General features: G+C 44.5%; 1 protein-coding gene across 1 annotated transcript in view; it reads left to right on the plus strand.

Moving 5' to 3' along the window:
• Positions 1-350: 350 nt before the first annotated feature.
• Positions 351-24,708, plus strand: part of UBE2H (ubiquitin conjugating enzyme E2 H) — a 58,043-nt gene continuing 33,685 nt past the window's right edge. The window contains exon 1 of the mRNA XM_070946875.1: positions 351-737. Within this exon, the coding sequence (XP_070802976.1) occupies positions 685-737 (53 nt within the window). The 5' untranslated portion in view covers positions 351-684. The remainder of the gene's footprint in view (positions 738-24,708) is intronic.

Below are 24,708 nucleotides of genomic sequence, written 5' to 3' on the forward strand. Positions count from 1 at the left end.
TAATTCGTTTTTAAATTTTTGTATTTATGTGTTTTATTCTGTGGCTGTTCGCTGCCCTGAGTCCTTCAGGAGTAGGGCGGTATATAAATCCAATAAAATAAATAAGTAAATAAATAAATAAACAAACAAACAAATAAATAAATAAAATAAATTTGAACAGAGGGGAGAGGCCTGCAAAGAGGTGTTGAAGCCTGAGCAGCAGGAGGAGAAAAACTACCTCTCCCGGCATGCCTCTCGGGTGGGGGGTGGGGAAGAGAAAAGCCTCCGCCCCCAGGAGGGCGTGGCTCCCCCCCCGCCCGCCCAATGAGGCGAGCCCCGAGCGATGAGGTCACTGTGGGTGACGTCAGGAGCCCAGCGAGAGGCTTTGGCAGAGCCGAGCGAGCGGCCGAGAGAGAAGAAGCGGCGATTGGGGTGCGGGCGGGCGCAGGAAGCAGCGGCGGAGGAGGAAGAAGGAGAAGGAGAAATCAGCAGCGGCGGCAGCGGAGCGGAGGGGGGGGGGGCAGCCGCGGGGCAGGAAGAGCCGGCTCGCGAAGGGAGGGCTCGCGAGGGAGGCCTCCGCGCAGGCGCACCGCGGGCCCCCTCCCCGACGAAGCACTCCCCCCCCCAAGTCCCCGCGCGCCGAGGGGTCCTGACAGGCCTCGCTCGAGACTCCGCCCGGGAGGGGCCGCCGGCCGGGGGGGCACCATGTCCTCCCCCAGCCCGGGCAAGAGGCGGATGGACACCGACGTGGTCAAGCTGTATCCTTCCTGGAGAAAGAGGGGAGAGAGGGGGGGGGCTGTTGTGTGTGTGGGGGGGGGAGGGGGAGAACGAGGAGCCCCCCCCTTTCGCATGGGAGAGGGGGGGGCTGTTGTGTGGGGAGCCCCCTCCCCCTAGAATATCTGAGGGGGGCCCCCCTCCCCTTGCAGAAGCAATGAAAAGGAGGGGGGGCTTCTTTTTTTGGGGGGGTCCAGGTGCTGGGGATGAATGGAGCCCCCCCTCACTCCACCCAAACTAGAGAACAGGCCCTGTTTTTTTTCTTCCCCTCCCCTCCTTTCCCTAATATCCCAAACTCCTGACTTTGCCCCCCCTCTTCCAAAAAGGGGGGGAGAACCAGCCCCCCCTTGGGCAAGGGGAGGGGCTGCCAAATTGGGGTGGGGGGTGGGGGAGAGCCAAGGGTCACAGGGTTTTGCCAAGGAAGCAAGAGAGCTGGAAAGGGGAGGGGGGGTCTTTTCTTTGGCCTTTTTTTTTTAAAAGTGGGGGTGGGGGGGCTGTTAAGGTAGCCAAGAAGGGGGGGGGGAAACACCTTAAAGAGAGAGAAATTGGACACCCCCCCCTCCCCAAATTCCTTTAGGGATATCCGTGTCGGGCTTCAACCCACCAAGGCCTCAAAAGAGGCCCTGTGGTTGGAAGTCCCCCCCTCCTCAAATTAAACCCCCCTCCTTCCTATTTCCCCCTTGGAAAGGGTGGGTGGGTTTAAGCCTTATCTTCCCCCCCCCTCCAATCCGAACCCGAGGGGAGACATTTTCCCCTCCTGCTCAGTGTCAACAACACCCCTTCCTTGGCCTGCAAAGAGAGACCTTTTATTATAAAACAAAATATTTATTTCTCCTTTTCTTCTCCCCCCTCCCCATTTCCCTGGAAATTGCTGAGGTGTCAACCCCCCCCTCTCACAAATGAGCAAATAATGGAACCCCACCTATCCTCACCTTCCCCAGCCAGCAGCTGCTGCCCCCCCCTCCCACCCCCTATTTCTCCCTATAGAAACCACCCTGGGGAAGGGGAGAAAAAAAAATCACAATTATCCTTATTGCACGAGTCTCTTTGGGGCTGGGGTCTGTCTGTGTGTGTGTGTCGGGGGGGGGGGGGGGACACTTTATTGTCCTCCGTATCCTCTCTGGTGGTGGGAGGCATTGCCAGAGAATTTATCTTCGATTAAACAAGTCGGGATGGAAGGAGAAAAGCAAGAAAGCTGGTCTTATTTTCCCCAGTTTTTCAATACCTCTTCAATTTTTGGGGGGTGGGATAGTATAACATTGTAATAATAATAATAACAATAATAAAATCAATAATAATAATATAATAATACACAGCTCCCTCCAGCCTCAACAGCTAGCTTGAATATAGCCTTATTGGGGAAGGGGTGGCTACAGGCCAGAATGAGTTGGAGACAACCAAGGGGGTTTTTTTGGGTGGGTGGGCAGGTTGTTGACAGTTTCCATCGGATGGTCCTTGTCTGATGGTGTGTTACTAGTTCCTTAATTTAGTTCCAGGCTGCTTTTTCGGGAAGCTTCCGATGCCAGCAAAACTAAGAGGAGGGGTGGTGTTGGAAATCAAACCTGGTTAGAGTAGGCCTGGAGTAACCGTGGTTAAACCAGGCTTGGAAAAAAATGATGCCGAAAAACTCTCGTAGCCCCTCTTCCTTCCCTTGTCCTGCTGCTGTTTGGGGGTTTGTTGGTGTGTTGTGGGTTTGTTTTTTTTTTGTTGTTGTTTATGTAACACTTCGCTGGAGATTTCTTTCTAAAGAATCTGGATTTATTTATTTATTCCCTATTTCGTTCTTGGCCTAATAAGATTTGACTGTGATGCGTTCGGATATGATGGGCCTGTGTGTGTGTGTGTGTTGGGGAAGAAAGCTGCTGAATTATTATGTTGGTTTGTAGAATTGTTGTGTTAATCGTCCTGTTTATCAGGTGGTGGGGAGGAAAAGACAGATTGGTTGCAATTGACAAGAGTCAGCCAGAAATGCACTTCGGAGATGTTTATTGAATGTGTTAACCTCTCCCTGGAGAATTTAATCGTGAAGGAATTAGGTATGTAAAGAGGGGGGGGGATTTACAAATAGCCTTTAGTTGGGAGAGATAAAACAAACTTATTTAGATTGGGGTTTGCTGGGGTCAAATTGTTATTTTTATGGTGGCGCGTGATGGTTTAGCTTTTCCGTGTTTTGTTTTTGGGAAAGAAACGACAACAGCACAAAAACAACAAAACCGGTTCTTTGATAATGCGCCTAGATCTTCCTTTTTTTAAAAAAAATAATAATAATAATGTTTTTAATAAATAGGAAGTGGCTCGTGATTGCTTCTGGAATCAAAGCTATTTTTATCCGGGAATTGCATATGCATGTCCTCCCTTCCAATAACAAATTGCATTGGATGGTTAATTTCTGCTGGTTGGGGAGAAGGCTTAGAACTCCAGCTGTTCGGTGACAAAAATTCTCATTATATCTACATTTTTTTTTTTGAAAAGGCAGCGAGATTCTGGGGAGACGAGCCCCACTGGGCCCTCGTTCTTTCTCTCGTCTACTGATCTCCCTCTCTCTCTCTCCCCCCATCCCTATTCACTTTGTGGCTTTGTGAATGTTAAGAGATCACAGTGGGCTTTTTAATTTATTTATATATATATATTTTTGGAGACAAAAGAACACAGGACCTGTGAAATATATATATGTGAGATTCCGTGTGGCATATATTGGTGGTGTGGTCGCTGTTTTAATTCGATGGTGGATAGAGGGGGTGGAAGAAAAAAAAAAAAGGAAAATAGCATTTTCTCCCGTTGGACTATTAAGCTGCTGGTCTCTTTTTTTCTGTTCAACAAAAGAACCATAGAGATTCTTTGAAAAAAAGCTCTCTGACCAGGCCTCTGATTATAATTCTTGGTATTTTAAGTGAGCTAGGCCAATTTCTCCTGGGTCTGCAAGTTTTTGTGTCTTGTGTGGAATGACAGAATAGATCTCTTTTGTTGTCTGTGGTTTGCCCACTTCACTTTTCTCTTTCTCTCTCTATAGTTAAGGTTGGGTTTTTTCCGCAGGCCTTGGCTTTACGGCAACTCAGCAGGAATCCTAACCATGTTTAGGAAGGTGCCACGGATTTTTTAATTCGGGCTTAGTTCCGAAGAAGGCTCGTTTCCTAAATGGGCTTAATTTCTTGGATAATATCCTCCGCCACCCTTGTTGCTCCTAGGTGTTACCCGAGTGAAAAGCTACCTCCTTTTTTTTTTTGTTGTTAGTTTCATTCTGCCGTTCCTGGTTTGGAAGTACAGCCTCTTTTTTTTTCTTTTTTTCTTTTTGCCCTATAATCTTGACTTTGGGCTGGCAAGCCAGTATTTTGACTTTGCAACGACAACGACACGGGATGTGGGTAGAGAAAATAACAAATGTGGCCTTGCCTTTTGGAGCTGTGTGTTTTCTCTTTGCTAGTTTGGGCTGGTTGTTGTTTTTTTTTTTCCTTTCCTTTCCTTTCGCCCTACTGCCTTCCTATTTTGGCTTCTGGCTGGGCCAAGGCCTTTTTTGTACACCCCTTCCTTGCAAGCCCGGAGTTTGAGGTTGGTTATCCGGCCTCCTCCTCCTCCTCCTCCTCCTCCTGCATCACGGGGGCAAAACTTCTTCCCCGTGTTTAAAGGGAGAAGGGAAAAAAAAAAAAAAACCTCATTTGGGTAATTGCACGCTCTGAGTCACCGGGCTGCTTTTTTGGACGCTTCTCTTAACGCGGTAGTTGTGCAAACCTCCGAAAAGAAGAAGCTGGGCGTTTTGGGGCGTGCTTTGCACGGACTGCATCGTTTGGGGGGTACCTGCTCCCCTCCTCTCTTGTGACTTGGGTCAAAGCAAGCTGCTTTTCCCCTGTCTCCTTTTTTGGGTGCCTTTCTTAATACGGAGATCGGGAAGTGGATGGCTGCAATTTTTTTTTTAAAAAAAAAATAAGTTTTCCAAGTCTCTCTTTTCTTCCCTCCCCACCTCCCTTTTTTTTTTTTTTTTTTTTTTGGGGGGGAAAGGTTTGGGGAATTTTGGACTGGGCCTTACAGGTTTGTCAGTGGAGTCCTTTCCCCTTCCCCGCCGGCCCATGGATTCCCTCCCTTCCCCAGTCCGGAAGTGGCTGGGCAGCTTGCTTGTTTTGGAAAAGTGTTTGCAGGCAAAAAAAAAAAAGGCCCTGGGCTGAGCTTAGAAATCAGCTGATTGGCTGTTCTGTTACTACCCGGAAATTGAGCCCTGGGCGGAACAGCCCAAACAGCTGATGGAGAGTGTGACAAGAGGGTGTCTATACACCCAAGCAGGGGGCTGGGAAAAAGGGGGCGGGGGGGGGGGAGGCCTGCCTGAAGGTTGCAGCCAGCCAGCGAGAACGGCCTGTGCCAGATCAAGGCTTCAGCTGGGGGCCGGGAAGCACGATGGGTGCCATTTGTTCGGCCTCGACTTTGCAAACAGCTCAGAGATGTTCAGCTAAAAGGGGACCTTGGAGGTCTTCTAGCCCAACCCCCTGCACAAGCAGGAGAACCTAAGAGTCCATCTCAGAGAGACAAGGCGCTGTCCGGTCTCTTCTTAAAAACCTCCACAACGTCTGGTGGCAAGCTTTTTCCACTGGGTTAATTGTCCTCGCTGTTAGGAAGTTTGCTTGATGAGTTTTCATCCGTTGCTTCTTGTCCTGCCTTCGGGTGCTTTGGAGAATAGGATGGAAACCCCCCCCCCTCTTCTTTGAGGCAGCCCCTCAAAGATTGGAAGGCTGCTACCTATCATGTCTTCACCCCACCCCCCCAAGTCCTTCTTTTCTCTATTTATTTATTTATTGGTTCGATTTATATGCCGCCCTTCTCCGGAGACTCAGGGTGGCTTACAATGCGTTAAGCAACAGCCTTCATACTTTTGTATATACCTGCTTAGTAGGGCTTTCGGCCCCCCCCTAAGCGGTGTTCTTTTTTATACAAAGTCAGCTTATGGCCCCCACAATCCTGGTCCTCATTTTACCTACCTCGGAAGGACGGAAGGCTGAGTCAACCTTGAGCCTGGTGAGATTTGAACTCGCAATAATTGCAGGCAGCTGGCAGCTAAGTGCTACTTTAACAGCACTTTAGTCCGCTGTGCCACCAAGGCTCTAGACTGGCCAAAGCCAGTTCCTGCAACCGTTCTTCATATGTTTTAGTCTCCAGGCCTTTGATCCTCTTAGCTGCTCTTCTCTGAACTTTCTCCAAAGTCTCAACGTATTTTTTTTTTTTTTAGTAGTGTGGAATGTTCCTTTTATGGCCCACAATTGGGTTAAAATTAAACTTTTGAGGCAGCCGCTTTGCTGATTTTTTTTTAAAGCAAGGGTAGGTAGATGGTTGAGGGGCCATCTTTTAGCTTGAATCTAAAAAGGTATTTATTTTTGCCTTTATTATTATTTCCTCCTACAAATAACTCGGCAAGCAAATCTATCACACTGTTTTCCTACTATTTCCCCCACAACAAGAGAGAGAGAGAGAGAGAGAGAGAGAGAGAGACTGGCCCAAGTCACCCAGCCAGCTTTCATGCTTAGGATTGGGATTAGAACTCCCCGTCTCCTGGTGACTGGCCCAAAGCCACCCAGCTGGCTTTCATGGCTGAGGCGGGACTAGAACTCGCCATCTCCCGGTGATTGGCCCAAAGTCACCCAACCGGCTTCCCATGGCTAAGGTGGGACTAGAACTCCCCGTCTCCCGGTGATTGGCCCAAAGTCACCCAACCGGCTTCCCATGGCTAAGGTGGGACTAGAATTCCCCGTCTCCTGGTGATTGATCCAAAGTTACCCAACCGGCTTCCCATGGCTAAGGTGGGACTAGAACTCCCCGTCTCCCGGTGATTGGCCCAAAGTCACCCAACCGGCTTCCCATGGCTAAGGTGGGACTAGAATTCCCCGTCTCCTGGTGATTGATCCAAAGTTACCCAACCGGCTTCCCATGGCTAAGGTGGGACTAGAACTCCCCGTCTCCCGTGATTGGCCCAAAGTCACCCAACCGGCTTCCCATGGCTAAGGTGGGACTAGAATTCCCCGTCTCCTGGTGATTGATCCAAAGTTACCCAACCGGCTTCCCATGGCTAAGGTGGGACTAGAACTCCCCGTCTCCCGGTGATTGGCCCAAAGCCATCCCAACCGGCTTCCCATGGCTAAGGTGGGACTAGAACTCCCCGTCTCCTGGTGACTGGCCCAAAGTCACCCAACCGGCTTCCCATGGCTAAGGTGGGACTAGAACTCCCTGTCTCCTGGTGATTGGCCCAAAGTCACCCAACCGGCTTCCCATGGCTAAGGTGGGACTAGAACTCCCCGTCTCCTGGTGATTGGCCCAAAGTCACCCAACCGGCTTCCCATGGCTAAGGTGGGACTAGAACTCCCCGTCTCCTGGTGACTGGCCCAAAGTCACCCAACCGGCTTCCCATGGCTAAGGTGGGACTAGAACTCCCCGTCTCCTGGTGATTGGCCCAAAGTCATCCCAACCGGCTTCCCATGGCTAAGGTGGGACTAGAACTCCCCGTCTCCTGGTGACTGGCCCAAAGTCACCCAACCGGCTTCCCATGGCTAAGGTGGGACTAGAACTCCCTGTCTCCTGGTGATTGGCCCAAAGTCACCCAACTGGCTTTCATGGCTAAGTCGAGACTTGAACTCGCTACTCACCCACCTCCCACTTTCTGGTATAAGCTGCCTGGTGCTATCCTTAATTCCATTTTATTCTGAGCTACTTTTTCAATATCTGGGATGAATGGGTCGAAACTCAGAAATGTACTAAGGATTTGTGAATCGTATCTATCCGGAAAGTTGGGTGGATGTGTTGTGGGAATGCTGGGCTCGTGGCAGATTTCTATTCTTGTCTTAGCGCAACTAAATTCCAGCTTTCTTTGCAATGAAATTCCAATTATAGGTTTACATGGGTTTTCTTCCCCAGACGATAACCAAACTTATGCTTATTTGAGTCCCTTTTTTGGGGGAAAGGGATAGTGTTAGACAATTCCTACTTTTTCACTCTTCTTCTCTTCTCAGAAATGGGGCTGAGAATAGGTGCCAGTTAATCAAAAGAGGGAACAAAGCTCCTTGATTCTAAAGCAGCACGGGTTGTCCTTGACTTACGACTTAGAATTTCCCAGTTGCAAAGTGAGTCGCTCCTGATTTTACCTTTTTTTTTTTTTTTTTTTTGCCACGGTCGTTAAGCGAATCCGCCTTTCTTCCTATTGACTTTGCTTGGCACATGACCTGCTGTGAATACAGGCCAAGCACCTGCAGTTTAATCAGATGACTCTGGGAATGGTGCAACCGTCATAAGTGTGAGGACTGGCTGTAAGTTCCTTTTTCCAGTGCAGTGGTAACTTTGAATGGTTGCTAAATGAATATAAGTTGGGGACCATCTTTATATTTTTAGCATTCTCAGATTCAGGTAGTCCTCGACTTACGACCACAACTGAGGCCAAAGCTTATGTTGCTAAGTGAGAAATTTGTCACGTTTTGCCCCATTCGACGACTTTCCTTGTTACATTTGTTAATCAGTGCAATTGTTAAATTAAAAACTCATTTGTTAAGCGAATCCAGCTTCCCCCCCTTGACTTGGCTTGCCAGAAGATCGCAAAAGGGGATCACGTAACTCCGGGACATTGCAACCGTCATAAATATGAGTCCGTTTTCAAGCATCCGAATATAAATCCCCTGACCACGGGGATACTGCAACGGTCGTAAGTGTGGAAAAAACCGATCATAATTCACTATTTTCAGTGCTGTTGTAACTTCGGACCGTCACTAAGTGAAAATTGTTGTAAGTCGAGGCCTACCTGTAGTAGGTTAACATCTCCCCCACCCCCCAAAAAAAGATGTTTCCTCCAATTTTCTGCAGAGGAAATTATGCAATGGACTCTCTTATACACAAGGAACACAACTTAGTTCCTTGTTGTGTTTGAACTATTTTGTACAACTTCCATTGTGTGGGACCATCTGAGAAAGGTGAATTTTTCTTTCCTTTGTGGTGTGGTTTTACTGGTGGTTGGTTGGCTTCATTTTTTTCCTGGATTCTGAAATTATTTAAAAAATTAAATGGAGTGTTTTGGGAGGGAGGGCACCTGCAGTCGTGTTCGGAGCAGGAGTTAGCTTCCGTGGAAGAGCTGAAGTATTTTTAAAAATACACTTAAGCATATCTTAAGTATATTCCCTATAATTGGCAGAGACCTAAAACTTGGATATTATACAAGAGGCACTTGGGCTACAACAGTTGTACCATTCTGGGTGGCATGAGGTCTCTGCAAGGATGGGTACTTCTGTCTGTGTGAATAGTAAGAGAGATTTTAAGCCACATGTTAATGGACACGATTCTGGGTTTAAGCCCTTTTTCCAAAATGATGATTCTTTGTCATTTCTGCTTTATTATTTTTTATTAATATAGTTAATATTTTATATGCTACTTTACTAATAACCTTAGGCAGTATCTATCTATCTATCCATCCATCCATCCATCCATCCATCGACCTACTACATCCCTCCCTCCCTCCCTCCCTCCATCAATCCAGCCAGCCTGCCTACCTATCTACCTACCTACCTACCTACCTCTGTCTGTCTATCTCCATCCATCCATCCAACCTTCTATCCCTATCCATCCATCATCCATTGACCCACTACATCTATCCATCCATCCATTCATCTCTTTTTTTTTTTTTAATTTGATTTATATGCCGCCCTTCTCCGGAGACTCAGGGCGGCTTACAATGCGTTAAGCAATAGCCTTCATTCTTTTGTATATTTTATACAAAGTCAGCTTATTGCCCCCACAAACTGGGTCCTCATTTCACCTACCTTAGAAAGGATGGAAGGCTGAGTCAACCTTGAGCCTTGGAGAGATTCGAACCAGCAGAAATTGCAGGCAGCTGTGTTAATAACAGGGTGCTCTTTATCTATCTATCCATCTATCCATCCATCTATCCATCAATCTATCCAACCAATCAACCTACCTACCTCTGTCAGTCAGTCAGTCAGTCTGTCTATCTCTATCCATCCATCATCCATTGACCCACTACATCCATCCATCCATCTCTCTCTCTCTCTCTCTCTCTCTCTCTCTCTCTCTCTCTCTCTCTCTCTCTCTCTCTCTCTCTTTATCTATCTACCTATCAATCTATCCAACCAACCAACCTACCTACCTACCTCTGGCTATCTATCCCTATCCATCCATCATCCATTGACCTACTACCTCCCTCCCTCCCTCCATCAATCCAACCAGCCTACCTACCTACCTACCGCTATCTGTCGGTCTGTCTATCTATTTATCTATCTATCCATCCATCTATCCATCGACTTACAACCACAATCAAGCCCAAAATTTATGTTGCTAAGCAACACTGTTCTTAAGTGAATTTTGCTCCATTTTATTAATCTTTCTTGCCACTGTTCTTAAGTTGTTAATCACTGCGGTTAAGTTAGCAACACGGTTGTTAAGTGAATCCGGCTTCCCCCGTTGACACTGCTTGTCAGAATGAAGTGGTGTAAGTCGAGGACTACGAGTGTGTGTGTGTGTGTGTGTGTGTGTGTGTGTGTGTGTAGAAACAAAATAATTGTTTTAGGAAATGGCTTCAGCCTGGAATTGTCTTCCTTAAAATATTTATTTATGAGACTTGTTTGCTGCTCATCTAGCTGAATAAACATGTAACTAAATATATAATTTAATGGATTAAAAGGAGGAATCAATCATTTGAACCCTCATCCCAGATCTATAGAGGCTACAAAATATTATTTGAATAGTAAACAACGAAACATTTACTAATTTATAGAGAACCAAGTCCATGGTAACTATTGGTAACCAATATTGTAAGTCTCCCCAATATTGCTGGTTCCATTTATAGGCAGCTTTTCCTGTCATTGTGTCAGCTGCCTTTCCTTCTGCTTTACTCACAGGGGTTAATATGAAAAAGTGATCACTGTCCTGAAGTCCAGAATGTTGTTTTGTTTTTAACCAAACCACAATTGTATTAATGGCTCGCTAGAATCTTCCTGTTGTTTATCTTTAAAACACCCTTTGCAAAATCGAGGTGAAAATATAGAGTAAATAGTGGAGCCACCACACTCCAAACTGAGATTCATTCTAGAATTCCTCTAGTAGTGAGATGGGCGGCATATAAATTCAATAAATAAATAAATTTATCTCTGCTTGCTATGTACCTGTATACAGGTAGTCCTCGATTTACGACCGCAATTGAGGCCCCCCCAATTTTTGTAGTGAAGCGAGACGTTTGTTAAGTTAATTTTGCCCCATTTTGTGACCTTTCTTGCCATAGTTGTTAAGTGAATCACTGCCGTTGTTAAATTAGTAACATAGTTGTTAAGTGAATCTGTCTTTCCCATTGACTTTGATTGTTGTAAGTCGCAAAAGGGATCACCTGACCCAGGGACACCTGCAACCGTCATAAATGTGAGTCCATTCGCAAGCGTCTTAATTTTGATCACATAACCATGGGAATCCTGCAATGGTCATAAGTGTGAAAAATGGTCATATAAGTCACTTTTTTCAGTCCCGTTATAACTTTGAACGGTCATTAAATGAACTGTTGTAATTTGAGGACTACCTGTATTACATACAATTGGTGGGTTTTAAAATTTGTGCATACAGGAGGTACCCTGGAAGTAGGAAAGAAAGAAAAAGAAAAAGAAAGAAAGATGGAGAGAGAGAGATTACAGATTAGATAGATAGATAGATAGATAGATAGATAGATATGATAGGTAGGTAGATAGATATGATAGATAATGTAGATAGATGATAAGAAAGGAAAGAAAGATGGAGAGAGATTATAGATAAAATAGATATGATAGATAATGTAGATAGATATGGATGATAGTTAATGTAAATAGATATAGATGATATAGATGATGGATAATATTGTAGATAGATATAGATGATAGATAATGTAGATAGAGATGATGGATAATGTAGATAGATAGATATAGATGATAGATAGATAGATAGATAGATAGATAGAGAGAGAGATAGATAGATAGATAGATAGATAGATAGATAGATAGATAGATAGATAGATAGGATAATGTAGATAGATGATAAGAAAGAAAGGAAAGAAAGAAAGATGGAGAGAGAGATTATAGATAAGATAGATATGATAGATAATGTAGATAGATAGATATGATAGATTAGATAGGATAGATGATAGATAGATAGATAGATAGATAGATAGATAGATAGATAGATAGATAGATATAAAGGTAAAGGTTCCCCTCGCACATCTGTGCTAGCCGTTCCCGACTCTAGGGGGCGGTGCTCATCTCCGTTTCAAAGCCGAAGAGCCAGCGCTGTCCAAAGACATCTCCGTGGTCATGTGGCCGGCATGACTCAAAGCCAAAGGCGCACGGAAACGCTGTTACCTTCCCACCAAAGGTGGTTCCTATTTCTCTAATTGCATTTTTTACCTGCTTTCGAACTGCTAGGTTGGCAGAAGCTGGGACAAGTCACGGGAGCTCACCCCCGTTACGCGGCACTCGGGATTCGAACCGCTGAACTGCCGACCTTTCAATCGACAAGCTCGGCGTCTTAGCCCCTGAGCCACCGCGTCCCTTTTATAGATAGATACAGATAACAGATAATTAGATAGAGAGAGAGATTTCTTTGAAAACCTAAGAAGAGATTATTTGCTTGGGGGAAAAAGAAAAAGAAATAAGGCAGAGAGTAGAAGTGAATTTGTTGAGGGAGAATAGATGACAGTTATTAGAGGATATTTCATTTTGGAAAGAAAATTAATAATTTGACAGCTTAGATTTTGTGCATTGGACGTTTCTTTGTGAACAGATGCAAACTTGGGGGCTGGCTGGGCGAGGCCCCTCTTTGTGAAGCATCTTTCACAAAGATTTGTCGGCGTTGAGATGTTTAGAAATTTTCTTTTTTTTTTACAATCGTTCGTCCTTCCTTGTGCAACGTTCTGCTCGGTTTTGGTGACACAAGATACCCCGAGTGAGTCAGACTTTGAAGAAATTCTGTCTTTATTTTTCTCTTTGTGGAACAAAATAGTCATACAATCTGTAGCTAATCCGACACCTCCCAAATTCAGTCTGCTTCTTAACAAACAATCATCCTCAACATAGGAGGCAAAATTCAACCTGGGCCAGAAATGATAGTTAGGTCATTCATAAAAAAAACAGGTTGATTTTACTCTCTATTCCTCTTCAATAAACTCCAGCTCATTTAAGCATCCAGATACATGGAATTTATTGAAGAAGAATACAGAGTAAAAATCAACCTGTTTATAAATGACTTAACTATCATTTTTGGCCCAGGTTGAATTTTGCCTCTGAATTTGAATTGTTTCTTCACATTTTTATTTTTTTTATTTTTCGGAAAAGCGCGGCTGATGTGGCCAACATCTTTATTGTCTGGATAATAGCAAAGAAGAGGTGCATTTAACAACAATATTCTAAGCGCTGAACATCATTTCTCAGAGGGGCAGCTCTCTGATTAAAAATTCATATTTTTAATCTGCGATTAATGAGTTGTCTGAGCCGGCTGATTAATTGCTTGTGTGATCTCAGCTGTGGGTGAATTGCAGATTTTACCTTGTTGCTCTTAAAAGAAAAAAAAAAAGAACTTTTATTGGGTTCTTCTGAGTTTCTGGCCTGCTGTAAGGGCCTTTGGCTTTGATTTTTAAATTCACTGTCTCGTCGTTGCTTTGTCAGTTTGATTGTGTGTGTATTGTGTCCCCGTGTCCCAAGCTTTGCAAAGCAGACTTCAACAGAGGCTGGCTGCATCTACTTATAATATCATTAAAATGGATATTTGGAGCCGGAATGGCTTAATAAGAATTGGCTTAGAACAGCTTGCAGTCTGAAGTTTTTTTCAAGCGTTTTATAATAAGGGTTTGTTTGTGTGTGGCGGGGGGGCGGAGGGGGGGTTCAGCCTAATTAAGTGGAGAGCAGGAATTGAATGAGAGCAATTAATGCATTAATCAGATATGTGAAATGCATTTATTATTATTTTTTTAGGAAAAACAAAATACTTTGCTGCCTCGAAAAGCTAAGACTTTGCTCTCCAAAAATAAACGGTGGGCCTCGATTTGAGCGTTGTTTTTGTTAATTTATTAATTAGATAAAAGAAGGGGATAGCTGCCTTTTTCAAGATACTCGGAGGTGGTGATTCCCTGATTGGGGATGGCGCGAAGGCAGGAAAGATCACGAGAGATCTAGTCCGTGCTTTGTGTGAGCATATGGGTTGTGGCGTCAACTACTTGGACGGATTCCCGCGATACAACCAGAAATGCAATGGTATAGGGCTTCCTGTCTAAGCAGGGGGTTGGACTAGAAGACCTCCAAGGTCCCTTCCAACTCTCTCTCTCGCAGCGACTAACTTAACAACGCAGCAATTCACTTAGCCAAGAGAGGTCGTAAAATGGAGGCAAACTCCCTTAACGTTTCCTTTTCTCAGCAATGGAAATTTTGGGCTCTGTTGTGGCCATAGGTCAAGGACTACCTGGGATGAAGAGAGGATTTATAGGGACATTTTAATGACAGCCTGTGATCGCCACAAGAAGCCTTTAGCAAGGTTTTCCCAATCTCTTCAGGGTGGTGCAGGAAATTTTGGGAGAAATATCTACAGTAGTGGCCAAAATTGTGGAAACCTTTTGGGAAAAGTTGTATTTTTGAGGTTTGATGGCTAATAACACCCCTTCTTTTTTTTCTTTGGAGTTTCAAGATAACCCTATTCCACTGCTGGAATGGCCTGGGAATAGCCCAGACCTTCACCCAATGGAAAATCTATGGAGCCGACTAAAGAAACTTGGTTAGTCAGAAGCGACCCAGCAATAAACCTAGTTAACAGAAGCCATCATTCAATCTTGGTTTCACATTAGAACAGCTGCAGAACTCAAAGACTTGGTTCACTCCGTGGGAAGACGTTGTAAGGCCGTCATTCATGCTAAAGGTTACCCAACTAAGGATTAACTGACAGGGTTATCATTTTTGCATATCTAATTTTTTCTATGGTGAACATTTTTTGTATATCTCATTTTTGTACATATTTCACTTTTCTTCTTTATACTGTAACTGCTATTCTAATAACAAATCCTTCCTAAAAGTTACCGCATTACATTCTTGATTGAATTATCTTTCCACAGATATATAATTTTAGGGCACTACTCCAAAAAAAAAAAAAAAAGCGCTGTTATTAGCTAGTTTGAGAAAATGCACTTTTCCCCCAAAAGGTTTCCACAATTTTGGCCACTCCTGTAAATAGTGCCAAATTGGATAAAGGTGCTGCAGGAGCTCCGAATGGAGTTGTTTGGACTTTACAGCTTATTGATTAAACTGGGGAGCGTTGCTTCGTGCTTATTTTTAACCTTCAATAGGAGAACTGGAGGAGGCTGTCATGCCAATAATCTCCCTGTCGTTTCATGATCTTAGGGAGTCTGGTTCCAACTCTTCCCTTGTCCTGTCTTTTCTTCTTTTATCGGTCTTTCTCAATTTTTGGCGACTTTAAAATGGCTGAAGTTCAACTCTCGGAATTCCCCAGCCAGCCTCTTCTTCCCCTCTACCCATAAGAGTGCCATGATTGGCACCCAGATCTTCAGCCTGCGCCAAGAAGAGCCTGCATGCCCCCAAACGGATGGCAGAGTTGCCCTTGCTTTGGGGTCCCTGGTTGCTCTCTGAGCCTCGTGGTTTTTCCTCGCAGACGTTTCGTGACCCAACTAGGGAACACCATCAGTGCTGCGAGGGAGGGTGGGGTTTGCTCCCTGTTTATATACGAGTGGCTTGTCCCATTGGTGTTTGGTGGGAGTTTCTTGGTGGTTCCTTGATTAGGCTGTTGTTTATTGTTAGCTTGATGGTCCGAGTCGATAGTTTAGGAAATGGTTATATACTTGATTCAAGTATATAAACAGAAAGCCAACCCACTCCTTTGTAGCACTGATGATGTTACCTTATAGGGTCAGGAGATGTCTTCAAGGAAACAACCCAGCTCAGAGAGCACCAAGGGCCCCACAGTTGTTATTGTTGTCGTTGTCCTCCTCCTCTTCCTCCTCCTCCCAAACCCCACTCCCTCCTAGCACTGATGCTGTTACCTAGTTGGGTCATGAAATGTCTGCAAGAAAACCGCCAATCTCAGAGAGTGCCAAGGACCCCATAGTCCGCTTCCTTCTCCTTTCTCTCCTTCTCCTCTTCCTTCTTCTCCTTCCTTCCTTCTTCCTCTTCCTCCTCTACTCCACAAACCCCACTCTCTTTCATCACTGATGATGTTACCATGCTCACTTTACACCAAGGACCCCATAGTCCTCTTCCTTCTCCTTTCTCTCCTTCTCCTCCTCCTCCTTCCTTCTTTCCTTCTTCCTCTTCCTTCCTCTTCCTTTTCTTCCTCCTCTACTCCACAAACCCCACTCCCTTCCATCACTGAGGATGTTACTTTGTTGGGTCATGAAATGTCTCTTGAGAAAACCAGCAAGCTCAGAGAGCACCAAGTCCTCGTCCTCCTCCTCCTCCTCCTCCTCTCTGCATGCCCTACTCCCTTCTATCACTGATGACGTTACCTACTTGGGTCATGAAACGTCTGCAGGAAAACCGCCAATCTCAGAGAGCGCCAAGGGTCCCCAAAGTCTTCCTCCTCTTCCTCCTCCTCCTCCTCCTCCTTTCTAGCATTGATGCTGTTACCTAGTTGGGTCATGAAAACGTCTGCAAGAAAACAACCCAGCTCAGAGAGCCCCCTCAGGTTCCTCCACCGTTCCATCCTTACAAATATTCTCCCTAGAGTTTGCTAGTTTCTATCTTACAGAGGAGAGCGGGGAGAAAAACCCCAGTGTAAGGCAAGTTGAAAATAAGAGCCTGGCCTCCCCCAAAAACTTTCTGAAAGGTCCATCCATACAGGAAAAAATTCATTAAACAAACCGTTGTAAGTCGAGGACTACCTGTAGGCTGGAGACAGAAGCTACCCAACAATTTATACCAGAGATCTTCAAACTTGGCAGCTTTAAGACTTGTGGACTTCAACTCCCAGAAAGGCTGGAGAATTCTGGGAGTTGAAGTCCACAAGTCTTAAAGCTGTCATGTTTGGGGATCCCTGAGTTAAGGGGTGCCCTCAACGGGCAGGTGACCTTTAGCCAACCATGGGGTAAGATTTGAGCCCTCGAAGGGCCAGGAGGAGAAAGAAATCTGAAAGGAAAAAAACAAAAACAGACCCCACCCCCACCTCCTCGATGGTGGGTGCCCCCTACTAAGGATTTATTTATTTTTTTTTGTCTCTGAGCTGAGCCATTGTTTGACTGGCGGTAATTTGGGACCTTCAGTTGATCATTAACCTGAAAAGCCCCGGGTGCCAGGAGAGCATTTTCTCCCAAGCTCGCTAATTAGTAGGAGAAATTTCCAGGCACCAGGAGAAGTTGGCCGCTGCGGCGTTTCTCAAATCTCGGCGAATTTAAAAAGGGTGGAAGACTTCGACTCCCAAAATTCCCCCCCAGCCAGCATGTTGGAAGACCATCCATCTTAAAAGGCAAGCTGGGGAATTCTGGGAGTTGAGATCCACCCCTCTTAAAGTTGCGGTCCACTTTCTAAGTCGGTGTGGTCCCGGTCTTGGCTGCTTTTAAGAGGGGGTGGACTTCAACTCCCAGAATTCCCCCCAGCCAGCATGTTGAAGATGACCCATTTTAAAAGGCTGGTTGGGGAATTCTGGGAGTTGAAATCCAACCCTCCCTTTGTAAGTCGGTGTGGTCCCAATCTTGGTTATTTTTAAGAAGGGTGGACTTCGACTCCCAGAATTCCCTGGCCACCCTTTAAAGATGGGCGGACATCAACATGCTTGCTGGGGGAATTCTGGGAGTTGAAGTCCACCCCTCTTAAAGTTGCTGTACACTTTCTAAGTTGGTATGGACCAATTTTGGCTAGTTTTAAGAGGGGTGGACTTCAACTCCCAGAATTCCCTGGGAGGGGTGGACTTCAACTCCCAGAGTTCCTCCAGCCAGCATGTTGATGTCTGCCCATCTTTAAAGGGTGGTCAGGGAATTCTGGGAGTCGAAGTCCACCCTTTAAAGATGGGATATTATATATATATATAATATATATCTCCAGATGTATTTTAATCTGGGGATTTGGGGTTTTAAATTGGATTGTACCATTTTAATTCTATTTATTGTTGGATTGCTTATTTTGTGAGCCGCCCCGAGTCCTTCAGGAGAAGGGCGACATATAAATATGACAATAAATAAATATATCTGAGCTTGGTGGCCCAACCAGGGTTTGATAGCTTGTTAAGTAAACCCAGTTAATACAAACCATAACCTTAGCATGTGCAAACCCGGCCTAGCATCCTTGAAAACAGTTGCTTCTCTCTCTGAATTCGATAATCCTTGAATCTACATGTGCTCCAAGAAGATTTAATTCCTTTCCAGATTTTGCAGATTTTTATTCCTGCAGAATTAAGATTGACAGGCCTGCAACTTTCTATCAAGACAGGCTTAATTCTGGGCCCTTCGGATTTATTTTTCAGGTTTCTTTTAAAAAATAGGTCATTTTGAGGAGTGGGGCGGGGGGCGGGGGGGAGAACAGAAGCCAGGGAAGTTGTCTGAAGAAGTCCACCCACCAACCTCAGATGCTGGCAACCCCCGCTGGTTACTAATGTCTTTGTCACTTGACAAGGGTGTGTTGTGTGTATCAAAACTCCCACATTGTTCAAGGCGCTTCAGATCCTGGTGGGTTTAGATGGTGGCTTATTTTAGAAATGGGCTTTGATCTCTCTACGCGTTTTCTAGGAGATCCTAGAACATATTTGTTATCTAGACTTCCTTTTTCTTTTTTTTTTTAACCTCTTCCGAATTCTCAGGTTGTGTTGGTTTACAAGTGCTCCTCAAGTCACAACAGTTTGTTTAGTGGCCATTTATCATCTACCTATCTATCATTTATCGTCTGTATCTCTCTCTCTCTCTCTCTCTCTCTCTCTCTCTAATCATCTATCTATCTACCTACCTACCTACCGATCTGTCATTTATCATCTATCAGTTCTTTTATTTATCTATCTATCTATCTATCTATCTATCTATCTATCTATCTATCTATCTATCTATCTATCTATCTACCAGGATCCCGGATCTGTGCATCTTCCGTCACGCGCTCTCTTATTTCATCAAGCTGGCCTGGCCTAAATCTTCTCCCCCTTTTAAATGTATATTTTAATTTGTTTTTAAATTATTGGGTATTTTAAATTTGTCTCAGCCAAATTATTTAATTCATTTTTATTTTATTTTAAATTTTTGTATTTATGTGTTTTATTTTGTGGCTGTTCACTGCCCTGAGTCCTTCAGGAATAGGGCGGTATAGAAATCCAATAAAATAAATAAAATAAAATAAATATCTATTACCTACCTACCTATCTAACTAGCTGCCATTTATTATCTCTATCAAATCTATCTATCTTACCTATCTTATCTGTCACCTACCTACCTACCTAGCTGTCATTTATTATCTCTATCAAATCTATCTCTTAATTAAAAGAATTAAAAAATAAAAATAAAAAAATCATATGGGGTATTTTGGTAGGTAGCGGAGGATTGATTGGCTTCAGAGGGGGAGAAGTCCCTCTCCCAGGATCAGATATGCTACTAATGTAACACCAGCAGTGATTCACTTAACAACGGTGACAAGGAAAGGTCGTAAAATGGGGGCAGAACTCACCTAAAAACAAACAGTCTTGCTTAGCAATGGAAATTTGGGACATTGCGGTCTTAAGCCAAGGACTACCTGTTATTTTAAAAGAAGGGTTAGGGGAACCATTTTAGTATTATTTTTTTTAATTTGATTTATATGCCACCCTTCTCCGGAGACTCAGGGCGGCTTACAATGCGTTAAGCAATAGCCTTCATCCTTTTGTATATTTTTTATACAAAGTCAGCTTATTGCCCCCATAAACTGGGTCCTCAATTTACCTACCTTAGAAAGGATGGAAGGCTGAGTCAACCTTGAGCCTGGCGAGATTCGAACCTGCAGTAATTGCAGGCAGCTGGTCTTAATAACAGGGTGCTTTAGACCAGTGGTCCCCAACCTTTTTATCGCCGCGGCCCGCTGAGCGCGCGCAGGGGTGGGGGCACGGCCCAGGAGCTTTTGCGCACGGCCCATTGTGCATGGCCCGGGAGCTTTTGTGCACGGCCCAGGAGCCTTTGCGCTGCAGCGTTCATGTCCCCCGGCCGCTGCGCGGCCCGGTGCCAGGTACTCCACGGCCCGGCACCGGTCCACGGCCCGGCACCGGTCCACGGACCGGGGGTTGGGGACCACTGCTTTAGACCACTGTACTACCAAGGCTCTGTATCAAGTATTAAGTAGACCCTAGGCTCCCCCCTCCCCCCCCCTTATTCCGAAATCCTGCATAGGAGTGGTGCGTTGGCCTAGAGGTGGAGCTCACAATCGGGAGGCTATGAGTTCAATCCTAGGTAGAGGCAGATCTTTTCTCTCTCTGGGCACGATGAGAATATATCTGCCGAACAAAACTCCGCATTGGCGACAGGAAAGGCATCCGGCCAGTAAACACTCAGCTCCATTCAGTTGTCCAGATAAGGAATTATGGGGTCGTTAAAAGAAGGTGATGATTCCGAAATCCTGCCTATTCCTATTGCCAAGAAAGATGAAAAGCCTCTATTTAGGGACTTGTGGCTGTGCAGCCGAGCGTGCGTAGTGCATTAGGTATATTAATTCTACTTGAGCATTGTGTAGTTTGCATTACAGTGCACTCACTTCTGCTGCTGCCATTATCCCTTTTGCTTTCCAGCAAATTCTGGTATCGGTTAGAGGACACAAGCCCTTGTTGTAACAGCCTATAAAGAATCCTGCTTTTTTAAATCGCCTTTTAATTGGTTATTCGACTGCCCAAGTGCCTCTACAATCCAAGCACGGCATTTGAAACCTGAAAATATTCTTAGAGAGAGAGACCAATTCCGTACAATATAGGAAAATCTGCTCTCTTGGTGAAGGGTGGGGGACGGGGGGTTGGACTAGATGACCTACAAGTTCCCTTCCAGCTCTGTTATTACTCTGTTATTCAGAAGTCGTGGGAGCTTCATCACCGGAAGCTTACAAGAAGCAATGGGTGGAAACTAATCAAGGAGAGAAGCAACCTAGAACTAAGGAGAAATACTGGAAGTTTTTTAAAAAGAGATTGGACAATCCTTTGTCCGAAATGGTGTAGGGTTTCCTGCCTAAGCAGGGGGATGGACTAGAAGACCTCCAAGGTCCCTTCCAACTCTGTTACTCTATTCTATTCTAACATCTTGCTGCAGACAGGGCTTCTTGGATTTTAATATTTTGTCCACTGTGCTTCACTTTTTTTTCCCCTAGTCTTTTTTTTTTTAAAGGAAGCTAACAGTGTCCACGACTTACGACCACAATTGGCACCCCACCCCCCCAAAAAAAATTCCCACCGCTAAGCAAGACGGCTGTGAAGTGAGTTTGGACCCCGTTTTCCGACTTTTCTCGCCACAGTTGTTAAGTGAATGATTGCGGTTCTTAAGGTAGTACATCCCGGCTTCCCCTTCGACTTTGCGTGTCGAGAAGGTCGCAAAAGGGGAATCACGTGACGCTACGACCGCCGTAAATATGAGTCGGTTGCCAAGCGCCTGAGGTTTCGTCCCGTGATCAGGGATGGTGCAGCGGTCGTTAAGTGTGAAAAACGTTCAGAAGTCACTTTTTCCAGTGCTGTTGTAACTTTGGTTACTCAATAACCAGTTGTAAATTGAGGACTACCTGTATCAAAGTCTGGGACTTTTTTGTATGTATGTATGTATGTATGTATAATAAAAAGTCCCAGACTTAGATGGATAAATTATTTATATATATATATATATATATATATATATATATATATATATATATATATATATATATATATATATATATATATATATATATATATATATATACACACACACACACACACACATACATATGATATAATTTAAAAAAAAGTTAAGAATTATTTCAGGTGTGTGTATCTATGTATGTGTATATATAGATAGATATTGATAGATATCAATCAAAGTCTGGGACTTTTTATTATACATACATGCATACATACATATGTATTTATATTTAATTTAAATATATATTTAAATATATTTAATATATTTAAATATATATTTAAATATATTTAATATATTTAAATATTAAATATACTTAATACTGGGCCTGGTGGCTCAGCAGACTGATAGCATTGTGATTAACACCAGCTATCTGCAATTACTGCAAGTTCAAATCTCACCAGGCTCAAGGTTGACTTAGCCTTCCATCCTTTCTAAGGTAGGTGAAATGAGGACCCGGTTTGTGGGGGCAATAAGCTGACTTTGTATAAATATACAAAAGTATGAAGGCTATTGCTTAACGCATTGTAAGCCGCCCTGAGTCTCCGGAGAAGGGCGGCATATAAATCAAATCAAATTTTATATATATATATACATACATATACATATACATATACATATACATATACATATACATATACATATACATATATATATTTAAAAAACTTATATTTTTAAATATATTAAAATATATTTTTCACCTGAAATAATTCTCAGCTTTTTTTTAGGATGTCTTTTCCTCTCAAACCCGTCTGCTGTTTACCAGCAGCAGCGGACTTCAACTTGATTTTCAGGATTGCAAGACTTGTGTTGAAAGGCCTAGGAATTCACGCCACGTGATCCTTAGCCAGCCTAGCAGTGTCAGGATACAACTCGTGAGCCCCCTCCAGGGCAACCTGAGCTAGGGAAAAGATGGCACCGGCTAAGGGTTTGTGTAAACCCTTAAGTGTACTCGGCATGACTTGGAGAGATGGCTGGGAGTTATTTTTAAATCTACCCCCTGATAAATAAGCCCTATTGGTTTCTGACACCTAGCTCACCACTAAATAATATTTAAAAGAGGGCTGCTTCCTAGGTAGGCCTCATTACAGGCGGTCCTCGACTTACAACCACTCGTTTAGTGACCGTTCGAACTTACCACGGCACTCAAAAAAGAGTCTTACGGCCATTTTTCACACGACCGTGGTCACACGGATCAAAATTCAGGTGCTTGGCGACTGACTCGTACTTATGACGGTTGCAGTGTCCCGGGATCATGGGATCCCCTTTTGTGACCTTCCAACAAGCAAAGTCAAAGGGGAAGCCTGATTCAGTTAACAACTATGGTACTAACTTAACATCTGCTGTGATTCACTTAACAACTGTGGCAAGAAAGGTCATAAAAACGGGGCAAAACTCACTTTTAACAAATGTTTCACTCGTTATCTTCTTTTTAACGACCCCATAATCCCTTGCATCGGGCTGGAGCCTGGGCGACTGAATGGAGCTGAATGTTTACTGGCCGGATGCCCTCCCTGTCGCCAATGCGGAGTTTTTTTCAGCAGACATATTCTCATCGTGCCCAGAGAGAGAAAAGATCTGCCTCTACCGAGGATCGAACTCACTAATAACTTTGATTTTTGGGCTCAATTGTCATAACTTGAGGTTGTGAGTCATTTTTTTTTTTTCAGTGCTTGTCACTTGAGGTCACTAAATGGACTGTTGTAAATCGAGGACTGTCTGTAGTGTTAAAAAAAAAAAGTGTATAATTGTGGGTCGAAGTTGTTTTGTGCCGCCGCAACCATCCCAGCCCCAAAAACACCTGTTTGCCTTCCAAGGTGCTCGGGCTTAATCAGTAACAGAGTTGGAAGGGACCTTAGAGGTCATCTAGTCCAACCCCCTGCTTACTCAGGAGACCTGTACTAGGGATTCGAACCGCCGACCTTTCTGATCGACAAGCTCAGTGTCTTAGCCGCTGAGCCACCTAGACCGGCTTTCCTTGCCTTCTCGTTGACTTTGCTCTTACAAACCAGGGAAGCAAAATATTTTCCCACTTCAGTTGGAATGGCAGGGGAGGAGAAACCAGTGTGAAGCCGTTAATCATCATTAATTACAGAGCTTCCCCTGGGCCCGCGCGTCTAGGCTGAGTCTGCAAAATAGGTCAGCGTTCCCATTTTCCAGGTGGGTAAACCCGAGGCTCAGGGAAGAGGGAGAGGGACTCGCCAGGCCCAGCCAACATAAAAAAAAAAAATTCTCCAGGTTTCTGAAACAGCCTAGATTTCAAAGGGACGAGCCCGTCTGGTGCCTTATTGGGAACAACTTCATTCGCCAAGTTTGTTGGTTTGTGTTGGGCCGCAACGATACTGTGCAACTGCGGTTAAAAAAATATGTAATTTTTTTTTAAAAGCTTGTTGGTAAGGCTTTCAAGGTGGAAATTCCTTGGAAGAAGGCCAGGAAGTGGGTAGAACTAAAAAGATTAGGGCAGGATTGAGCAGATAAATTCTTTGGACCAAGTTTCCAGGCGTCTGCCTTGTGTTTATCCTCGTAACTTGATTTTTTTTAATTATTATTATTATTTTTGCATTTTTAAGCCTATCTCTTTCTGGCATGCGATACAGGTCCTTGATTTATGGCCATTCGAAGTTGCAACGGCACTAAAAGAAAAAAAAAAGTGGTTTATAGCAATAGCACTCGGACGTAAATACCGCTTCACAGGGTTTTTACAGCCCTCTCTAAGCGGTTTACAGAGTCAGCCTGTTGCCCCAAACAATCTGGGTCCTCGTTTTACCAACCTCGGAAGGATGGAAGGCTGAGTCAACCTTGAGCCGGTCAGAATCGAACTGCTGGCAGTGGGCAGAGTTAGCCTCCAATACTGCATTCTAACCTCTGTGCCACTTCCTTCCTTCCTCCTTCCTTTTTCCCTCTGCCTCTCCCTCTCTCTTTGTCCCTCTTCCTCCCTCCCTCCCTTCCTCCTCCCTTCCTTCCTTCACCTCTCCCTTCGTCTTCTTCCCTTACTCCTTCTCTTCCTCTCTCTTTTTCCCTCTTCCTCCCTCCCCTCCCTCCCTTCCTTCACCTCTCCCTTCATCTTCCTTCCTTCCTCCCTCCCTCCTTTGTCCCTCTGCCTCTCCCTCTCTCTTTGTCCCTTTTCTTCCCTCCCTTTCTCCCTCACTTCCTTCCTTCACTTCTCCCTTAGT

The sequence above is a fragment of the Pituophis catenifer genome, unplaced genomic scaffold (genome assembly GCF_029215685.1).
Source record: "Pituophis catenifer annectens isolate HBS135680 unplaced genomic scaffold, rPitCat1.0.hap2 SCAF_7, whole genome shotgun sequence".
NCBI lineage: Eukaryota > Metazoa > Chordata > Lepidosauria > Squamata > Colubridae > Pituophis > Pituophis catenifer.